Source organism: Halichoeres trimaculatus, unplaced genomic scaffold (assembly GCF_033239565.1).
Source record: "Halichoeres trimaculatus isolate MK-OKI-2021-1 unplaced genomic scaffold, fHalTri1.1 fHalTri1_scaffold_17, whole genome shotgun sequence".
In the NCBI taxonomy this organism is placed as follows: domain Eukaryota; kingdom Metazoa; phylum Chordata; class Actinopteri; order Labriformes; family Labridae; genus Halichoeres; species Halichoeres trimaculatus.
This window is the reverse complement of record NW_027437195.1, coordinates 22,135,974-22,156,583: the sequence shown is the minus strand read 5'-3', so window position 1 is coordinate 22,156,583 and position 20,610 is coordinate 22,135,974. Positions and strand designations below refer to the sequence as shown.

The 20,610-nt window shown below is 41.9% G+C and overlaps 1 protein-coding gene across 7 annotated transcripts in view; it reads right to left on the bottom strand.

The window, feature by feature from the left end:
* Window positions 1–20,610, bottom strand: part of LOC141806163 (DNA (cytosine-5)-methyltransferase 3A-like) — a 50,440-nt gene that overhangs the window by 19,147 nt on the left and 10,683 nt on the right. For 5 of the 7 annotated variants that reach the window (XM_074691450.1, XM_074691453.1, XM_074691452.1 and 2 more), the window contains exons 4-6: window positions 19,305–19,668; window positions 10,323–10,369; window positions 8,207–8,353 (exon numbers count right to left, since the gene is read on the bottom strand). In XM_074691450.1, coding sequence (XP_074547551.1) covers window positions 8,207–8,353; window positions 10,323–10,369; window positions 19,305–19,668 — 558 coding nt within the window. The remainder of the gene's footprint in view (window positions 1–8,206; window positions 8,354–10,322; window positions 10,370–19,304; window positions 19,669–20,610) is intronic. The other 2 variants (XM_074691456.1, XM_074691457.1) reach the window with 1 other exon arrangement.

Below are 20,610 nucleotides of genomic sequence, written 5' to 3'. Positions count from 1 at the left end.
GACTGTTGCCTTTATACATGTGGCATTTGTCCGACAACCAAGACAAACTGGTGCCTCTTGTGAGAGATACCAATCCAACAATTGAAATACTCACACTCATCATTATATCATTATGCTCTAAATACAATAGAACGGAGCCATCATTAGGTAATTTAGGTTACTTTCCTATTAAATGATGGTATGGCCCCCATCAAATGTGGACCCCAACCCCATCCTGCAACTTTGGGTGAGCTGTAAAATAAACTGGACAGATCTATAATATGTTCAAAGGAAAGCCTTTCTCTTGAGTTTCAGAATGAATGGGATAAGATGAGTGTTTAAGTCCTCAGGAAATCTACACAATATCAAAGACATGCAGCTGTAATTTCTGTAAAAAATGGACAAACAAAACACCAAAGTCAAATGTAAATAAATGCGAGGACTCACTAGCATCTGCATGTTTCATGATCATGCTTTGGTGGCAAAATAAGGTCAATTCTTTCAGATATGTCTGTTGTTCTAATCATTTTGGCCACCAAAGGTGTAAAAATAACACAAAAATGAAGTCAAATTTGTGGTCAATGGTGCCACATTTGTAAGGAACTTGTATTCTTGGATGAGCAGAAGAGCCGTGTATTAAAGTTGTGCCACTGAAAAATTTGCCATATCTTTTCTGCAGGTGCCAAACAGCTAACCCTTGCCTGTTGAGCACCTGAATGTTAGCCCCTTAATGGTCCTGCTACAGTGGTCAGTGGGTGTATGCTCCAAGAATTGCCATGCCATGTTTGACAGATTGGCATAGGGCATATGTTATAGGGCAACTTTAAGCTGATGCTCTACAAAATCAAGTTAAAAAACCTGCTGCTTCTCCTAAGAAGCATTATACTACAAAAAATTAATCTACCAAACAAAATCTAACATACTTTTTGTGTTATATTTATATGTGTACAAGTCTGTTTTTCATACAATACTTGGTTAACATGCTACATCAAGAAACCTCAGCTTACATACCAATCAACCTGACATGCGCGTGAAGACCTTAGGTATGAATAAAATAGCTAGGTAAAAGAGGGTAGAGCCAATATGACCATTTGATATAACTGACAACAATCATGCAAAATGATTTAAGCTTGGTGACACTGCTCCACAAACACTTAAAATGCTAAAAAAAAAAAAAAGAAGAAGCTGAGGAAGGTAAAACAAGACTGCTTTGTTTGAAGACAGTCTAGACACATCCTGAAATGTATCTGCACAGGACACACAGAGATGAAAGTGACACCAGCTTGTTTTTTTTGTCTGACTGAGCTAAAGACATCAACAGTTAACAGCAACTACAAACATCTGACTATGAATAAAGTTGATGATAGATAAACAAGCTGTAAACTATATCTTCATGTTGTCACTTTATTATTTTAAGTGGTGACAGACATACATATTTTAAGAATGCTTTACAGTTCTACAGTTTCATTTAGCAGATACTTTTGTCTAAAGTGACGTACAACACAAGCAAGAAGTTAGACTGAAGGGAAAACCTTTGGCTGCAAGTTATTTGGCTGCAGGTGCATGATCTAAAAGTTACTGGTCCGACTTTCACATGCACGCATCAGCTTGTCTGTCTAGGCTCAAGGTCTGTCTCTATAAAGGAATACCACACACTTTGTTGCAAGAAATGGTACAGTGTTTTCCTCAAAAACTGAAACAATACAGATCATACCTGACACAAAATTCCTCCCATGCTAAGAAGAGACAGCAGGATAAGATTATATATAGCTATATAGGTAACATAATGGGATGTCTTTTGATTGGTCATTTGAGTCACTAATGCTGACAGTGGTCGGGAAAGACTGTAGAAACTCTAGTCTATAATGCAGAAAGCCAAATTTGTCAAAAGAAAACCTCATTTTTATTGCGCTGTGATGATATGGACTTAGCACATAGAGTCAGTCAGTTTTTGTTTCACTGTTGTAAGAATTCTTCTTGGCAATAAATCTAAAGACTGTTTATTTCTCTGTTAAATGGTGCCTTATTTGTAAGGAAGATGCATTCATTGGTTGTGCTCATGAAAAATTGGCTACGTTTTCTCTGCCAATGCTAAACAGCTTAGGCATAGCCACATGTAGACTGGTATTTTCAAATACTAGTGCACAAGAATACTTTAATCCTCACACAATGTGCAAATCTGCTGATAAGAGCGGCTCAAGGCATGCCAAACCCATAATGGGCAGTATTTTCCATACGTAAAACCTGTGCCATCCAATCGGAATGAGCCCCTGTCATTCAGCTGTGACGTTTGAGAACACACGAAACCATGAAACCTGAGTTTTCCAAAATCTTCACTTTGGCCGGAGTTTCCAGAAAACATCACTTTTAGTGATTTAAAGCTGCGGTTTCGTGTAGATGACAGGTGTTAATGTACAAAAATGTATGTGGTTTCCCAAATAACTGGCTACGTGTGGACATGGCCTTAATCTGCTGTTGCTAGTGACTCTTGCTGTCTGGTACACCCAGGTGTTGCTAATCAGGTTCCTGATTAGCGCCTAATTGGCATCACCTGTGAGCAGAAGCCCTGCTACGGCGGTCAGTAGGTGTCTGCTCCAAGAATCATCATTCCAAGTTTGCCTAATCAGACGACATGTTTATATGTAGCCATATATTCTGTCTGAAGTCATGCAGAGTTCAATGTAAAATGTAACCTGCATTAAATAATGTATACTACTCAAACGTAAGAGACTGACTGTCGTTGTAAACATAGCTCTATCTCTGACTGTAGGACTCATTCATCAGCAGCGGGGTATACAGTAACTCTCTAGTGTCCAGAGCTGCAGCAGAGTTCACTGGGTTTATGGTACCTGACACTGAACCGCTAGGTCGATCAGAGAGGACGAGACGCAGCCGAGACTAAAGCCTCTGTCAGTAAATCCCCAACAGCTGCACTCATTCTGATGTCTCTCTCAAACACACCGATGTTTCGGACTCTCATGCACACACATGTTCGCCCTCTTCCCTTCAAAACACGCACACGCTCAGAAAACATATCTGCAGTCCCATATGTAAACACGTGTGAGTCACACTATAGGCTCCATGTGAGAGCACTGCTGCACAGCTGTGCTTACTTTCCTTCAGCCTTTCTCAAGTTCTCAGGTCTCTCACACACTCTGTAAATGTCCAGAGGTGGACCGGGTGTGTGGGAAGGGGAGAGGGGGAAAAAAAGGCAGGAAAGAAAGAGATGGAGAGAAAGTATAGTACAACTCTCGCTCCTCTCTCCCAGTGTGACTCGTAAACAATAGCGCCTTTAAGGGGAGGTGGTGCCTAGACGGCCTGGGGAGGGGTTTCTGCTCTGAAGAGTAGAAACATGTGCTCTTCAATCAAGAGGCTCTGCTGCGGTTTATAAATATCTGGACTGTAGTGCTGGATGGATGGTTCAAAGCCCTTGGCCATATGTGTTAGGCCTCTTGGCTCCAGCTCAGGCACATTGGAGTTAGTGTTCGACAGCCTGCTTGGATGTGTGGTTCCAGATGGTACACTGCAAAAACTAACAAATGTCAATTAGACTGCTAAATGTGTTATATGTAAGGAGGAAACAATTCGTAATCATGTAGGAAAGTAATGACAGCACTCGCTGGTGCAGACTGGAGGAAAAGGGCTGAGTAGGAAGAATTGCAAAGCAAGATTTTATGTACGTAGTAATGAGCGGGAGACTTCATCTCTGGTGACCAGTAATCACAGGTATACTGGAAAGGCTGTAAATGCTAATTAAACGGCTGAGCTGCAGTTGCTCTGCTCATTTCAGAGTGTTTGGGTCGGCCTGTTGCAGGGTTCCTTCTCTGAGCCAATGAGAAAGTGATGCTAAAAATGCCAGTGGGGGGAGGTGAGAAAGTACAGTGGCTATAAGAACCAGATATTTGTCTCTGGACTTCTTCCCAGTTGTAAATGCCCCCCTTTTGGGGGCCTCACAGTGTGTGTGCAGCTCTACCAGCAAGACAGGCCCTCTGAGCTAAAGGGGGAAATAGCAGAAGGAGGTAGCCAAGACACAATGCGGTCTTTATCATTTACGCACGCTTGCCCGTCACTGACAGCTCCGAAATACCACCACTTATATCCGCTGTCACGCCGCGCTGAAGACAAATACCAAAATTGACAGCACATATACAGTAGATGTGTAAACACTGCCCTGAAAATGTGTAAAAACAACCTCACAATGATGACTTCTACAGTGTTTAGAAACACATCTCATCTTTACATTAGCATCAGTGACTGTACAAACTGTTATCACTGTTTTTTTTTTACTCCCAGAGTGAAAACAGAAGCTCTATAGGCTTCTGGAAGAGTGTAGAGACACACTGGGTACACAATGAGGGATAATCTGACTTAGAGTTCTGTGCAGCATGATACCCTGAGGGCTCAAGGGGTGACGGAGTGCACTGCGAGGCAGAAAAAAGAGAAGAGATATTGGTCTCTGGGGTGTGCAGGCGATACTTCACAATCTAATCTGGGCTGCGGTTGTTAACAAAAAGGTCACGTTTACTGCGTAAGCTCCATTTATTTACAAGACAACAACGGCCTATTATAAGGTTGTTAACTTTACGAGGAAAAATTTCTCTTCCTCTCTCTGTTAGAGTCACAAGTGCAGTTGTTGAAGATGAAAACACAAACGCACACTAACTCACGTGTCGCAAATTTCTGAGCTTTGAACAAAATAGACACCAAGGAAGTGCTGCACATTTTGAGCGCTGCCAAATCAAAGCAAACGCGCAAAACTGTGATTAGAGGTAAAAGTTAAATGCAATCAACTGTCAGCAAACATTACTTCCTTACACAATGTGACAAGCAGCCTTTGAAGCAACACAAAAGAGTTTGACCTTTGAATGCAGCCGTCTCTCATGCGCAACAGGCAGGAGAGCCTCAGCGGGGACTGTTTTGTGTGTAATTGTTTGACGGTTAATACAGTGAAGGTACGTCCTCATGCTAACAAATCATAAAATCTCATCAAGTCATGTCAGGAGTGGTAAAACTGTCAGAAAATGCACAAGTAGCAGGTTGTGTTCTGCACTCATTAGCCTGATTTTAGCAGCGACTGTGTATTTCACGAGTGGCCTGGGGGGGTCACAACTAAACAGGCCATCTGGTTTTCATTGTGTTGCACCCTTTAAGGAGATAATTAGGAATATTACAGAGTCAGTCATGAATACATAAATGGAATTCCTCATGAATCCACAAGTGCAGTTGTTAAAAAAGCTCCCAAAGAGGCTGCCTGGTTGACTCCAAAGCCCTTTAAAGTCTTTTAAAGTAATCAAATCACTGCTCTGATAGTAAATCTCTGCCATGGCGAAACAAATCAAAGAGCACAATGATAGGAAGGAACAGCACTCGAGGCCTACTCGACAACTTCACCCTTTTCCCTGTTAGATGTTATGTAAGGTGAAGTCACAGTGCTCTCAAAACACAGCGACATTTTCAAAGTAAATACATCTGCCCTGAAAAACATTGTGCTACTCTGACATTTCTAGGCGCTGCAATGAAGCAGGAAATAGTTTCAGCACATATTCACCCCACGGGAGAAACTTTTTTCACGCATGCAACTTTTTTTCCCCCACACACACAAACACAGCTAAAGCCTGCTCACTCTCCTTTTTTTTTTTTTTTAAAGAGACGGTTTCCCTTTTAGCCGTGCAGAGCAGATGGTTTACGACAACTCTCGTGGAAATACCTGAAGTCAGCATATTTCCCCTCGCTGTAAGCAGGCTAATCAAACATGCACACTATCCCCCCTGTGTTATCAAACAAACAATGCAGTGCACATACCCATACACACCAGCGCGCAACCCTCATAATCCAGTGTGGGGCTGGAGTTTTTTTTCACCCCCACTCTCAGGGTAGAGGAGATCGCTTAAAAAAAGAAAGCATGAACATTTCTTTGTCTGGGAATTCAGGGTCAGGTGATTGCCGACAGGAATTCTGGTTGGCTAGAGAGGACTTGCAAAATGTTGGCAGTGAGCCAAGAGGCTGTCTTGCAAGCAGGACTGGAAATTTGCTGCAAACCTCATCTTCACCCTCATATCCATAGCACAGAGTTCATTTCCATAGCTGGGGGGGAGGGGTCAGAAGAAAGAATGGGGGAGGGAAACAGAAGAGGGAGAGACGGAGAAGTCCACTGTAACACAAGGCACGTGAAAAAAAAAAAAAAGATCCCGCAGAAAGTGCAAGACGGCAGTAACCCTTTCAGCCACCATGTCCCTCCCTGCTGCAGAAACATGCAACAGCAAGAGGCTCCGTGTCAGGCGCAGGACCATAACTAAAGGCTGTGCATCATATTACTCCTCAGGAAGGAGCTTCAGTGCCAGAACAAATCACTCTTTGTGCAAATTAGATCAAAGCTTGCAATACGCCAGATGACAAAAGAGGGGAAAACAGGCACACTCAGAATTTGCATTTTGCAAATCCCCTTTAATCTCAGCCTTGTAGAGCGACTTGTTCCAGAAGATCCACCTCTGTTTTGAAAATGTGAGCAGTCTACTTGCCTTGTATTTTATGAGATTTCACTTGTGGGACCTCGGCATGTCCTGCTAATTTGGCAATATTTCCTCCCTGGAGACATTTTTATAGCTGCTCTCCGAGGCTTCACCAGAGGAGAGCAGAGGGGGGCGGGGAGGCAGAAGGAATGGAAGACCCCATGTTGATACGGTGATTCCTCATTATGTAACAGATGTGGTTTTACTACATCACATCACTATCCTGAGTCATATTGAACATAAGTCTGTAACGGGCAGTATGGGGTACTTCATATTTCTCAGGATTAACATCTTGGTGCATTAGGTTGGACACACATTGGAAAATCTAATGAAGGTTGTGGTAGAAGGTGAAATGACACTGAATGAGTTTGTCGTTTACGATACAGCGCCAAAGCTAACAATGAGTGGAGTCACACTGAACTATCCAAGTGTTCAGCAGGATCTGTGCACTCATACAGGACAAGCTAAATTGACAATTGTCAACACCTAGAACCGAACAGGGACACTAATTATAAAGTCCAACATCTTTCTGACAGGCCAGGCTGACTGGTGTGTGTCTGCAAGTTTCAGTTGTCCACACCCGTGACTTGTTGCCCTGATGCATTCAAAAACTGTCTACCATTTTTGGCAGCTGCTGTCAAGAACAAAAACTCTCTAGCTGGGCCTTTTTTGGCCCTTCCCTGAGCAAGATGCCAGAAATTCACCTGACCAGTCAAGAGCAGCTGATCAGGCAATGATCAGGTCTTGCACCAACCTGTACACTGCGCGGCTTACAACGCACCAACAGGAAAATTTGGCCCAGCTTCAAAATCAGTTCCATTCATAAATTGACCCAATTCACATTTCCTGGGAGGTGTTTATTACTTCTTGGAGCTGGGAAAAGTCACCTGACTAGCTGTTACACCAATATGAATTCAGACAAAAAAATGCATTGACAAAGATTCAAACTTAGGGGACAATACAACCAGTGCCAGAGCTGTATTCAGACTATAAAAAGATGTGTTTTCCCACTTGAAATTCAAAAGTTAAACCTAACTTTATGCCTCAGCACTGTTAGATGTAATTTATTGTATACATTTATTGCAATTCTGCTTTCAACCTCAAACTTTTTAAAACAAAACAAAATCACTGTCAGTCTGGTAAAAAGGCTGGATCCTCCCTCATCAAATCCAAACTTATGTGCAGCTTCTTGGCATCTGATAAGTCTTCAGAGCTGTGGATCTCATCAGGATTCCTGGATTTCATCATTTTGTTTCTACCTGAAGCAACTCTCAGACCACCAGCACAGCTCCTTGGCGTGTTTAAAGTCAGAACACCAATTACGTCGGTGGATAACCCTAATTAAAAAGGACAATGTCTCTGGAAAAATACTTTGCTGCTTTTCAGATTCAAAAACCTCAAGTCTATTACGGCAACGTTTTCATCCAGGATGCATGAGTCATGTCAAGCCATCAAACAGATGTGATCATACCAGCTGCACATGATTTCTGCTCTGCTAATACAATAACAAGGAACAAAGAAAGGAAATGCAGAAGCTGGCTGAGCCAACGGCTCCGGAAATCCACTGAAATAAATGGTACCTCCATGAGATATCAAATGACCCATCAAATACACTTGGCTATGAACACACCACTAGACCTAACACTGACCCTGGCAGCTTTTGGTCCACGCCTGTCACTCACCCTGTAATCTACTGGGACAGATCCTGGGGTACTTACCTCCATCTTCCACTTGGCCAGCCACTCCTCTCTGGTCCTCTTGTTAATGTAATAAGGGTCACCAGCTTGGAAGGTTATTCTGGGCATGGGCCTCTGACGAAGGCTGATCTCCCAACCAACTCCCCCTCGCAGCCTGCCTCGACCTCCCTGTTTAAGACGTTAAAGAAAAGTTAGCTACTTGCTTTTTTTAATAAATATATATTTTAGACTTTTCCTTGAAAAGAGGCATCCAGATTTGCTGTAAATCTGTCTGTAAATCCAGTCCGACAAAAAAGCCTGTGAGACAGACCTTTGTCAACAAGTGAGTAATTGGCAGTTAGACCAACAGGGTGGTCTAATTTCTTAAAAGGTGATGACTCACATGCTGCGATCAGCCTGTGATTGGTCAGGCAGGAATGGGTGATGCCAGTGTCTAATCCCAGCTCCCTGGCAACAGTCTCAAGGTTGCAAAACCTAACTGATATGAAGAGCCCCCAAGTGTATTTGATATTTCAAATATATACACCACTGGGTACCATTTCTTTCAAAAGGTAGGAAAACAACTGAGTTTTTTATGGACCTTGAAGTCAAGAAACCAGTCAAGAAAAGCTGCCAAAAGTTAGTTTCAAAGGTTGAAAGAGTTTTTTCTCTACATTTCTTGCCAAAAGTTAGATGAGAATATCTTTGCCAGTCCTGAATTTGTCTGTTCAGTATGAGACTTGAGCTTGGTGAGTTATTTAGCCAAGTTACAAAGTAGCATATCTACAGCTAGCTAGACAACACTGAAAACCTTCTATGTGCTATTTACGCAAAAGTTACTGGCCCTATTACCTGTGAGAAACTTTTGTTTGTGTTGATTTTGGTGTCCCCCAGGGGACAAAGCAGGTTTTTTGAATTCATCTTCAAAATCTCAACATCTTGTCTTCAAACAGCAAAATGAAGCTGCATTTCAACCAGATGATCGAGGTACTTTTAGTTTCTTATAAAACATTCACCAGAATTACCTGGTTCCTGTGGCCAATTGTTCATCTACACTCTGACTGAGGGGCTGAAAACCCAGGTTGATTTCTTCCATGTTTCAACAGCTGTTGTAAACTGGATATTCACTGACATGTTTACCTGAAGGACTTTATTTTCCAGGGTTATTCTTTTAATGATAACACTGAGAGCTGACTAAGCAGCAACCTCCAATCTAAAAATACCAAGCCTATGCCGAATTGCAAAAAAATGCAGTTCATCGAGTATATACCGTCTACAGAGCTTACAGAGACACACTCACACCATCAGGCTCTGAAAGGATGATTGTTCAGTAGTTATCAAACCAAGTGTGGTTGACGTTATTGTTGCTGGAGCGTGAGTGAAATAAAAACACACTGCATGCTCCACCAATCAGAGATGTTCAGCTTGCAGACCTGGCCTCTCAGTCCCTGGACATCCGAAAAGTACTACCCCAAGGCAAGGCCGTTTGAAGGGGTAAATTTATCCCATTGAACTAAATTTCTACCCTTGCTCCTCCAATGGATGAGATGCATGTATTTCCATGAAAAGATCCTCTGGTCAAAATGCAGCTTAGGTAAAACAACCACTGACAGGATTACGAGGTTCCAGTTCTTGAATTTTATAGAGGTTGGACAGAGCAGATACAGTAAATATGTTAAGCTAATTGAACAAACTGTAGCTACATAAGAGATATTTTGTATTTGGCAGCGCCTTAGCATAAACTACTAATCTACTGGAAAAACTAAACAAGCCTTGTACCTTTTTCCCAGGTCTTATATTGGGCTAAGCTACAAGCTGCTGGCTGTAGTTGCTCATCAATTAATCTTTTTATCACTTCGCAAGATCCAGAAATTATTTTCTGAAATGTCAAACATTTTGTTCCCACCTGAACTTATAAAAATAAAACCCATGCATAAAACTTGCAAAGCATCCTACAGACAAGAGTCCAGTAAAAGAGAAAGCAGAGAGTTGTTGATGAAACACAGAATGACCTTCTATCTGGCCAGCAAAACAAGCAACCACAGTTTGACAGGAAAGGTAATCTACCCCCCAAAAAAGAAGCTAAAGCCTTGGCAAGTTTGACACCTCAGGGTTACGTCAGCCAGAGAACAAAGACTCAACAGAAGCGAAATCTTACCTCGGTCTTGACTGCATCACCCCCGTCCTCCTCCTTGTGCTCCACATCTAGAGAGAAGACAGCAACACAAAGGATGGCCTGAATCATTCATAGGAGACTGGAAATTGACCACATTGGTTATCCACATAAAGCTGACTCACGTTCAGTGATAAACCACATAACATGATTATTAACCAAACAGAGCTCAGCATTCACAGAATCGTATTAGCTATGTGTTTGATCAAATCAATGAAACAGCTGAGAGGTATTGGCTCAGAGGAGACGACTCCTTTTACATGCTTGATTTGAAATTCATTCTGGATCCCAGCAGCTTGAGACTGATGCAACCCAGAGACTTTGGAGCGTCTGCCCAGGTTATGATGAGAGAGGAACGAGGCCAGGTTTACTTTGGCAGAAGTCACACCTCTGACCTTATATCCCCTCATCATCAGACCTGCAGCTGGTTGCTATTACCAATACCCCCCCAATGCTGCTGACACTTAACTGTAAAGGCATCAACACACCACCTTCATTCATACGTTTTTTGGGTTTTACATAATCTCCATGTTGAGTTGTTTGTAAACCTTTGGGAACATCAGTTAATAACAAGGCCTGCATCAAACATAGGATTTGATTGCTTTCTTGGGGAGGTTATGGGAGTTTTTGCAAAATCAACCAAGCTGGTGTTTTTGTGCAAAAGTTTTTCTCCAGCGACATATTTACAGTGTTTTCACTAAATTTCATGTAACCATCGTGAAATTGGCAAGATTACATTGTTTCCCACCTAAGTTTTCTAGCAAACTGCTTGGGGTAGATAGTGAGGCAACACAATGCAATGCACTGCTGTCAGTCCTGTTGTTTGTGCAGTCATGGGCAAGGAGCAGTTAATAAATGGTACTCTGGCAAAGTAACCTGTTACCTCGAAAAAACAAACCATGAAATGTCCATAGATTTTGTACCTTAGTAGCTTGTTTAATTAGATAGTGGATCATTAACAATGATCATATCTGTGTATGAAGTGTTGTACCTTAACATGTGTGAACACCAGACAACGTTGCGTTTTTTTTAATAGTGCTTTAAAAAATACTGTTTCCTTAGATTAACTTATTGGCTGCCATTGACATATACAGAGGACAGTTATGTTTTTTCAACAAGGTGGGCTGGGGGCGGAGGTTCTCCATTAATATCAGGTTTGTAAATTAGTGTCCTGACAAACTGACCCCTGTAGGTGGCAGCAGTGCTCTCTTAAGATGAGAGTTCAGCATAGATTATGAGAAGAAGATGCAAGATGACAGAGACACAATGGCGAAACGTTGCAAGTCAGAACAAGTTTGGGCAGCTCACACTTTGGTCAAAAAAGATGTTTTGGTGAAACCAGCCTATGTTGTACTGCTGATTTTTAAAAAACAGAAAACAAAGGAAACAGTTTTTTTTTCCTGATAAACGAAGAGAGTCTACTTTTTCTTTTGGTAGTTTCGTTGTCTAGATAGCTATACAACACAGATTCTGTGGTTCTCGAAAGATCGGTTCGTAATGCTCTGAAAACAGGATGCAGCATTGATTTAATGACCCAGCGCTTTTGGAGTCTCCTCCGCTGTTGCCATGCTAGTAAATCAATATCTGTGAGTTTACTGGTGTGTCTGGGCTGCAGCTCCAATAAGTTGCAAATAATTTATTTTGGACCCAAAGTCTGACTCAGAGAGTTTGGAAAGGGTTAAAAAAAATCTTCAGCTAGACTGCATGGGTGGTTGTTATATGTTTGTAAGCTTTGAAGAAGATTTGCCATCCATCAGTTCATCTGTGATGAACACAATAGGAGGATATTTTGTGTTGATCTCATTTAGTTGTCCTGTGACGTTTTGCACAAGCTGTTCAGAGCAGCCTGCAGTCTAATCCTGGGATTACTTCAGCAGACAATTATCTCAGAATGCAAAATTATGTCCATGTTTAGTATCAACATCCAGTATTTTAATTTCAGTTTTGTTTTTAAAATATGAAAAAGGCAGGATGCCACATCTTTAATGAATAACTGCATTTTTATTTCACTATGTATAATGTGTTTGTTAGCATTAGTTTTACATATATTCTCATATTTCATCAGCAAAATGTACAGATGCATTTACCCTCAGGGTTCAGCTGTCCAACTCTATAAAAAGGATGTCAACCTTAGCTACAACACAACTTCTTGCTCTTTGTTATACTGCATAAATGTTAGTTTGAAAAGCAGGACTTGCATCTGTTAAAATTCAAAGATCTGACACACACCATGAGTTGTTTCTTAGTTTGTATATTCCACAGGAATGAAAGTGTCTTTATATGCTGAGGGAATTTCAAAACCTACACCAAGAGAAGCAGCAGCTCCAGGGTAAAGATCGTCAGAAATAGCACAGAAAAATATTTGCTGTAACAGGCGCTGAAACCGCAGTCTAATAAAAATAACTTAAACACAATAAACGCTCCTGTTGGGATTTCCCCTCGGCTTGGCCATGATTTAAGATCTGGAGGTCCAAAACAACAAGGGCATGTTATTCATTCTTAAACAACATTGTTTTCCTGTGTTCAGCAGAGCAGCGAGAGGTTAGCCAGGGAGCATGGACACCACCCAACTGAAACACTAGGACTGCAGTCAGGAGCCGTGATTCATGAAAAGATTTTTACTCACAGCAGCAGCAGAAAAAGAGATAAGGATGCCAAAATCAGCATCATTATGAAAGCTCTAAGCAACATCTCTGGTGCTACTATCACAATGTTTAATTTCAGGGTAAACATGAGTTTCTAAAAGTGCCCAGGCTCAGTGATATGACACCAGTGGAGTTTACACACATCATTCAGGCAGCTGCTCCCTAAATTAGCACAATGGCACAGCCTGGGTAAACATGACTATCATCTGAGTCCAAGCCCAAACACTATCATAACACTCGAGCCCTGAGAGGCTCCGGACAACTTTTGATGGCATGTTTTCTGCACAGCTAATGCCGGCTTCTGAGTGAAGTGCCCTAAAGACCCGTCCAAACAATAGCTTCCTCTCTTAGCAGCCTCTTCAAGTTGGTGCCATGTGTAGCCGAGCTCCTTATCCCTCCCTCCGCCTTGCTCTTTTCATTTTCCTATCCCCGTCTCCTCGTCCTTATCTAGAATAAGTGACTATATAACAAATCGGTGAGGCGCTGCAGACCGCCAAGGTCACTGGGTTTGTGAGGGGAGCTGGCTAATGTTGCCCTCGGAGAGTATACCTTGCCAGTTTGAGCGGGTTCCAGCTCTCGTATTGCTACGGCTCAGTTCCCCTCCAGCCGGAGCTCGAAATCCTTCCTGTGCCCTCCAGATGGATAACTTTAGCTTACTATCGATCCACTACACTGCCTCACACCAAGGACTCGCTTCTCTGAGACAAATATACCAACACTTGTGTGATCTCATGATTGCTTATACATTTTCTATAATAGCAAGATTTGCTGTTTGACGCCCTAAAAGTAAACCAAAACATCTGGTTGGAGTAACTTTGGGGGATTTTAAACTCCAGATATCACTTAGCAATCATTTTTTGACATCATACAAATTTAAAAGTCTACACATTACATTTGTATGACATTTTCCACAATCCTTTTCGCCAACCCTCTCAGAAACCTGCACTCTTGACATCACAACATGCCTTTTACTGTCTAAATCCCACAAGTTTGGCATCCTGGCTGACAGAATTCAATGCTCTTATAATCTACAGGCTTTGAAATGATTGACAAGCTAATGCAAACAGGAAGTTTGTAACCGTTAGCAAAGCGCACGGCTAACTTTTCATCCTGCACTCAGCTCACACATGACTACGTGACTGCATCTGTCTGCCTACATCCTAGAAAGAAGAAAAGAGCATGTCACTAACATCTGCTGTAGGTCTTAAGGGGCCTGTGGACCCCACATATGGCCTCTTATCTGAGTTTCCGTCATCTCTTTTTCTCTGTTTGTGGCTAACGCTGCTTGTGCCGAATACTCAGTTCCTCTTTCTATTGAGGCATTCTGCATCTCAGTGCTTCTAATGAAAATGTGAAAGACATGACATCCTGTAAGGGAAAGTTTACACAAAGGTTCCAACTGACACCTCTTAACACCTTTTAGAAAAAACTGGGCAAAATGTTTAGAGTGCCGTTTTTTTTTGAGTGCCCCTGTGGTTTACACTTTTGAACAGAGCAGTTTAGATTGGCTTAGGTGCTATGATGCCTGTCAGTCGCTCAAAATAGTCAGGACTTTTTTCTCAGCCAACTTGACTGCTTTCAGTAGTCACTGATTAAAGTCCTTGAGCCTTGTGTTTGTTGTAAGATTTAAGTTGAATGTTATTTAATGCTTTGTACTGTTTTTTTTTTTTTTTATTACATCAGCGCTACAGCTGAAATGTAACGCCCAAAGCTGTCACGTACGCCAGAAAGAGTCGTTGGACTTTACACAACCATGACTGTCTGCGTGAGATCGACACATGAATCTCTAATGCCGCGGACCATACAACCAGAAACAACATCTGTGTGTTTTTCTCTGTGGAAGGGGTGCAACACCAGTCCTATGTCTCCATCCGCAAGATCACTTCTGTGCTCGCCTTTGATCCATACAACACTTCAAATATTTGCTAGGCTCTGAGGAAATGGTTGAAGGAAAGAAAGATGAATGTATGCTCAGATGAGAAAACACTGACTTTAACAGTTTGTGCCATGCATTCCTCACAATGCAACAGTATCTTTCCATTGGAGGCTCTGTGCTTTGTTTTATCTAGGGATGTTTCAAAGCTACTAATTTCATTAAGCAAAAATTAAAATTCTGACTTGTCTTAAAGGGGATGTAGGGACTAACTTGAATCTGTAGTTTTATTCCGGGAAAAACTGGTTCCCATCAAAACTAGCACCCACTGTCCCGAGGACATGTCTCTTACCAAGACGCCTTTGTTTTCAAGCAAATGAATAGAGAGTAAACCTTTTTAACTTCTCTTCAGTTAGAACAACTTTTAACAGGATGCAGAGTGATAGCATGATTTATTTATAGTTATGCACCTCGACTGTTTGAAACCTGACAACAATAAGCTCTCTGTCAAAGACAGGAATGATTTGACAAGGACTGTTAAAAACAACCGGTGTAAAACAGAGACTTAAACTCTGCAACCAGCAGACTCTCAGAAAGGCTGAGAATATTTTGGCCTCTTCAACTCATGTCTTTTTAAACGAATTCTGCTTGTTTCCTTAGCGTCGCTATTTTTTACCTGCTTGTTAAACAAAAAGTTATTCTAAGTTGTTCATCCCCTCTGCAATGAGATTACTGAATGCTTCTTAATGATCTTTTATCTTGGCGCTGATTATCTTTTATCTATCTTTTTACCTTATTTACCGATTTAAACTTTGTATTTATTAATTCAGACTGACTTTAACCTTGCCCAGTGTCATCATCTCCTTTCGTCTTTTCATGTTCTCAACTTTTAACCCCTTGCGTAGTTTTTCTACAGTAGCTTTAATGCCAACTTGTCTTCGTTTCCGTTTGTCTCGTACAAGCTGCTCCATACAAATTTGCCCATGTGGGATAAATAAAGTTGTCTGAATCTGAATCTCACAAGCAATCTTTGTTTCAGCATTTACTCAACTACCTGCTACGATAGTCTATAAAAGTCTCTTAATACACACCAAAAATACTCCATCAAAATAAGAAACAATCAAATTAATGAATTTGGACATTCGGCTCTCTGTGTAAAGGTTGTTGATGGAATTAATTTGAAGCTTGTATTCATTACAAAGCAAACCATAGCTGTATCAGTATTAGCTGTAAGGACTTAAGAAACCTAATACTGTCTAGTGTTGGGGGGGTATTTTATAGTATCATTATTGCTGTAGGACAACATAATCATCCTTTGATTGTGAAAGCTGTAGATTTAAATCAGATATCTTACTTTCCCTCCCTGCATTCAAACAATATGACTGAACATTTCCAGAAGTATCAAAGATTTTCTCATCCACCAGGTTAATAAGTATAATAAGAGATTCCTCATGTTGAACATAACTTGCACTAAAGCTGAGAAGCATAAGACCCAAACCTGGATCAGGCAGCAGAAATGCAGGCCTGATTGATGTAAACAGATTTCAGCCACAGATTTGAACCTCAGAGTGAGGTAACACATCCTAGATGCACAGATCAGGTGAAAGCTCGGTGTAGACTCGAACTGTACTGGCTAAACGCCATCCACCTGGCATGGCCCCCGACAGAGAGGCGGCCACAACAGAGACCTGCCAGCTCCCAACTGAGGCTGGTTGCCAGGAGACGAGTGGCTCCTCCTTTGGCTTTATTTACTGCACTCCTCATCAAGGTCATAGCCGGCGTCTCTGTGGCCGAAAGAGGAGGGAGAGGGACACGTGGCTTGTAGAGAGGGAAAGAGAGATAGGGTTGAAGGCAGAGAGTGTGGGGGAGGCTAAGTGATATTGTTAATCTTCATCTTGGCCTAAAAAACTACCTGTCAGCACCACTCTCTCCAAACAATGCCCCCCCTGATTTATATTATCGTTACTGGCTAATGTTATCTGCTGCAGTGTGGCTGCTGATGGTTCACTTCTGTGGGACCAAAACTCAATTTAAAATGATTTATTAGAAAACAAAAATGAGGCCATACCGCACAACAAGCCTGCAGACCTCATTGAGCAAGTAATGCCTATTTTTAAATCACCTCAAACTACTTCCATACCTGAGCTTCTAAGACTGATCTAGAAAATTATAAACCATTATGGCAGGTCACAATTTAAAGAAAATGGAAACAAAACTGTCTTGGTTGATGTTAAAGTTGGCTTATTTGGACCAGCTATCAAAAAAATAACAACTGTCTGTTTTTTGGTCTCATATGTCAAAGACTTAAAACCATGTGATCATTGGATCATCTTAGCTTTTACAGTAAAACATGTAAAAATGTATGCGGTTGCTAACTGCACCAAGAGCCTCTGTAGCTTATTGTCCTCCAGATCGTCTCTCCAGATAATTGACTAATTGTCTTTCATTAGTCATTTGCAGATTTCATTTTTTAAAAATGATATAATTGGGTCACATGATGCGTGCTGCACTATTAAATGTTGGCTGGTTGCACTAAGGGGAAGCACTCTGAAAGCCATACTGTGATTTTAATGAGTAAAGCCTTGTCTATAATTCCACAAATAAATGCCATAGCCTACGCCAGTGTTTCTCAAATTGTTTCAGACCAAGAACCACTCACATACCCCCCCCCCCCCCAAAAAGAAAAACCCTCACAGACTAACCACCAAGCTAAAAAGCCCCAGAACAGCAGCCCAGATAGCAAACTGATGTATAACAAAATTGCATCATACGTGTGTATGTACAACCAAGCGGCAACCTCCGGTCTAAGAATATGACACAATGCGAAAGAGCTTAAATCTGCTGTTTCTCCAGTGTCCACTTGAGGCTGGCTCCAGAAGTACCAAAAGTCACATACACACAAAGCCAAAAAAACTTGATGCAAGCTACTTTTACTATCGGCACACACTGTACGGGGGCTGAATTTTTTTCTAACTTGGCAGTTCAGAGGACATTAAGATCATGAGCTTGCCCAATCAGAGGCACAGCTTAGGTCATGTGACCAACAGGGGCCCTATGGCTACACGTGAAGCCCTTGCCACTACCAATATGCCCAGATGGCCAATGTGCTCTATTTTCCGTCTCAGCAACAGACGGATGACGTTGGGGAGACTGTGTCCATGTTTTATACAGTCTATGGTTACAACTCGCATCATACGTGTTAGGATCCTCTACGTTCCCAGGCCAAAAGAATCCAAATTATAGGTACTCACTATGGTATTTTTGTTTCACTTAAAAACAGAAATTTCCTGCTAAGGTCAAGTTTCACAGATTGGTTCAGGCTTGTTGCTTGACAAAGGCAAGCTAGCACTGGCACCACTAATACAGCCACTAACGTTAGCTTCCACAGTGTCCACAATGCTCACTGCAACTGAACCATCTCACTATTGCACCTTCCCTCTCAAAGGTTTCCTCTTCCTTGTTTGATTTTTTTCTTTTGCTGTCTCCGTCTAAAGCCATGGATACATTATAATTTTGCCTGTAGGCTCATGAATGCAGTAACAATAGCTTGACTTAGCCAGGCTCAAGGGACTGTATTAAGTCAGCAGGTGGTTATACGAAATAGTATCCCAACAGAGTTAGGCAAGACTTCATTGTGAAGCGGATATAACAATCTACTCACCATACAACCCTCATAAGACTAACAATTAAAGATACAAACATGGCTCCCAAGATTTGAAAATGAATTTTTGGTCCTTCCTTTTTGAGGGTTGTGCTTCCATGGCAGTAACATCTCCATCAGCCCACTTGCACATAGAATTAACACAATATATATGAATGATATTTTCATGTCATTTCATATTTTTGATTCTGCTTTACTTAAAAATCACGTAATACTTAACATTTTTATTCCTAAGCGAAAAACATTAGCATGCGTTAGTTTCTTCATTCATTCCTAACAGACCACAATTTGAGGTTGCTCCTCATCTATTTCTACAAATTTTTATAACTGGTTAGCTGTTAGCCTAAAATGTAAAGTTTTCAACTGTAAGCACTAGAAATGTCCTCTTTGTCATTAATGGATGCTAAAAGGAAAGATTTGCCACAGTGTCAACAGGCAGTGAAATGTGCTGGGCTCCTTCTTGCAGACTGATATGAGGTGTGTAACGTGGCCGTCCCTGGTTTGTGCTGGGTGTTCGGAATTAGTAACTGATTTTTGGGGGTTTTGAATCAGAATCAAGTATTTAACAGAGCTTAAAAAATGAGTTTAAGTTTTGTATTCATGCAGCTCTGGTCTGTTGCTGCCTTTCTGTCACATCTCCACTTTCAGCCTACTCTTGTTTTGAATCCATTTACAGTTCATAACTCAACATCTTGTACTGGTCACATCCACATGACATTTTCCTGGATCCAAAGAGAGCGGATCAAAAGACACAAAAGCCAATCAAACTCAAGCCAAACAAAACTTACATTTCGTGGGACGCTCCAGTTTCCGCCTCCCTCTTTTCTTGCGCGGCGGCGTCAGGCTGTCGTCCTTGTCTTTCTCTGCGTCCTGCTCTTCCCGGCTGGGCAGGAATCCGTTCTCCTGGGGCGGGCTCAGACTCAGGCTCCGGCTCAGGCTCTGATCCTCCGAGCTGTCCTCTGCCCGGCAGGAGGAAGGCTCTCTGGGGATCCCGTTCTCCACTTCCCTCCTCTCCTGTTTGGGGAAGCAGGCTTCAGATGTCCTCTCCCTGTGCCCGCCCACGTCTCCGTTGTGGACATGTGCCATGGACGGCCTACCCAGTCCAGTGTAGCCCACGCTCACACTGCCTTTGAGAGAGCCACAGCTCTCCACCTGCAGGGGGAGAAGGGGATGAAACCACAACGTCTTTACATCTATCTGCTTTGGAGATCATTATTGCAGCAGTATGTTACAGCCTGAAGTTTTGAAGGCATAAAATAGCTTTCTGAACGAGCAGATTTGACATATCTCTGGATATAGTGTCGCTGGCTGTGCTATAAACAAAACCATTCAAGAGATACAACAAATCATCCAGCATGCTTTGAAAAAGGTCATCTCCATGAGCAACAATAAAACAGCTGAAACTATCATGAGTGAAGATAAGCACCCTGCAGCGTCTACAGGCGAAATGGGCTGTTAAAAGAAAACCTGAATTAAAGTAATCATCCCTTTAATGTAAGATAAGCTTAATTTCATCCTTCAGCTCCATCTGGACCCAATCAAACACGTAGCTCCACTTCTACACTTATTAGTCAGTGAATTATGGCATTTCCCATTCAGCTCTGTTAAACTCCAGTTGTAAACTTCAAAGCCGTGCCAGTAAATCTGCTGTACAGCCATTAACTTGCGAGCAAGGAAAGGATTACACTTGAGTTCATCAGGTACAAGATTGAGCTTCCTGTAGCCGTGCATTCAACATTACAGCAGCACGGAAATATGTTAAGAATGTTGGCTGTTTGACAGGGAAGACGTTTTCACTCCGGCCAGCGTTGGAACGCCCAGTGAAACTATTTCATTCTTTGCAGAGGAGTGGATTCAAAGAGAGCTGACCTATCTAGAGTTACAGAGGCAGGCATTCAGCTCTTACATCTTCCTTTACTCGAGAAAATACACAAAGGCTCCCTCGAAAAGCTACGTCTCTACTTCAAATGTGAAAGAAATCTGATCTGCATGTCTCTGCTCCTGCCTAAACATAGCCAGAAAAAAAGACACTTTCTCAGACAATCCCATTACTGGGTCACTGGAAGCAGAAAGTGGAGCATGTCTTGTGAGATC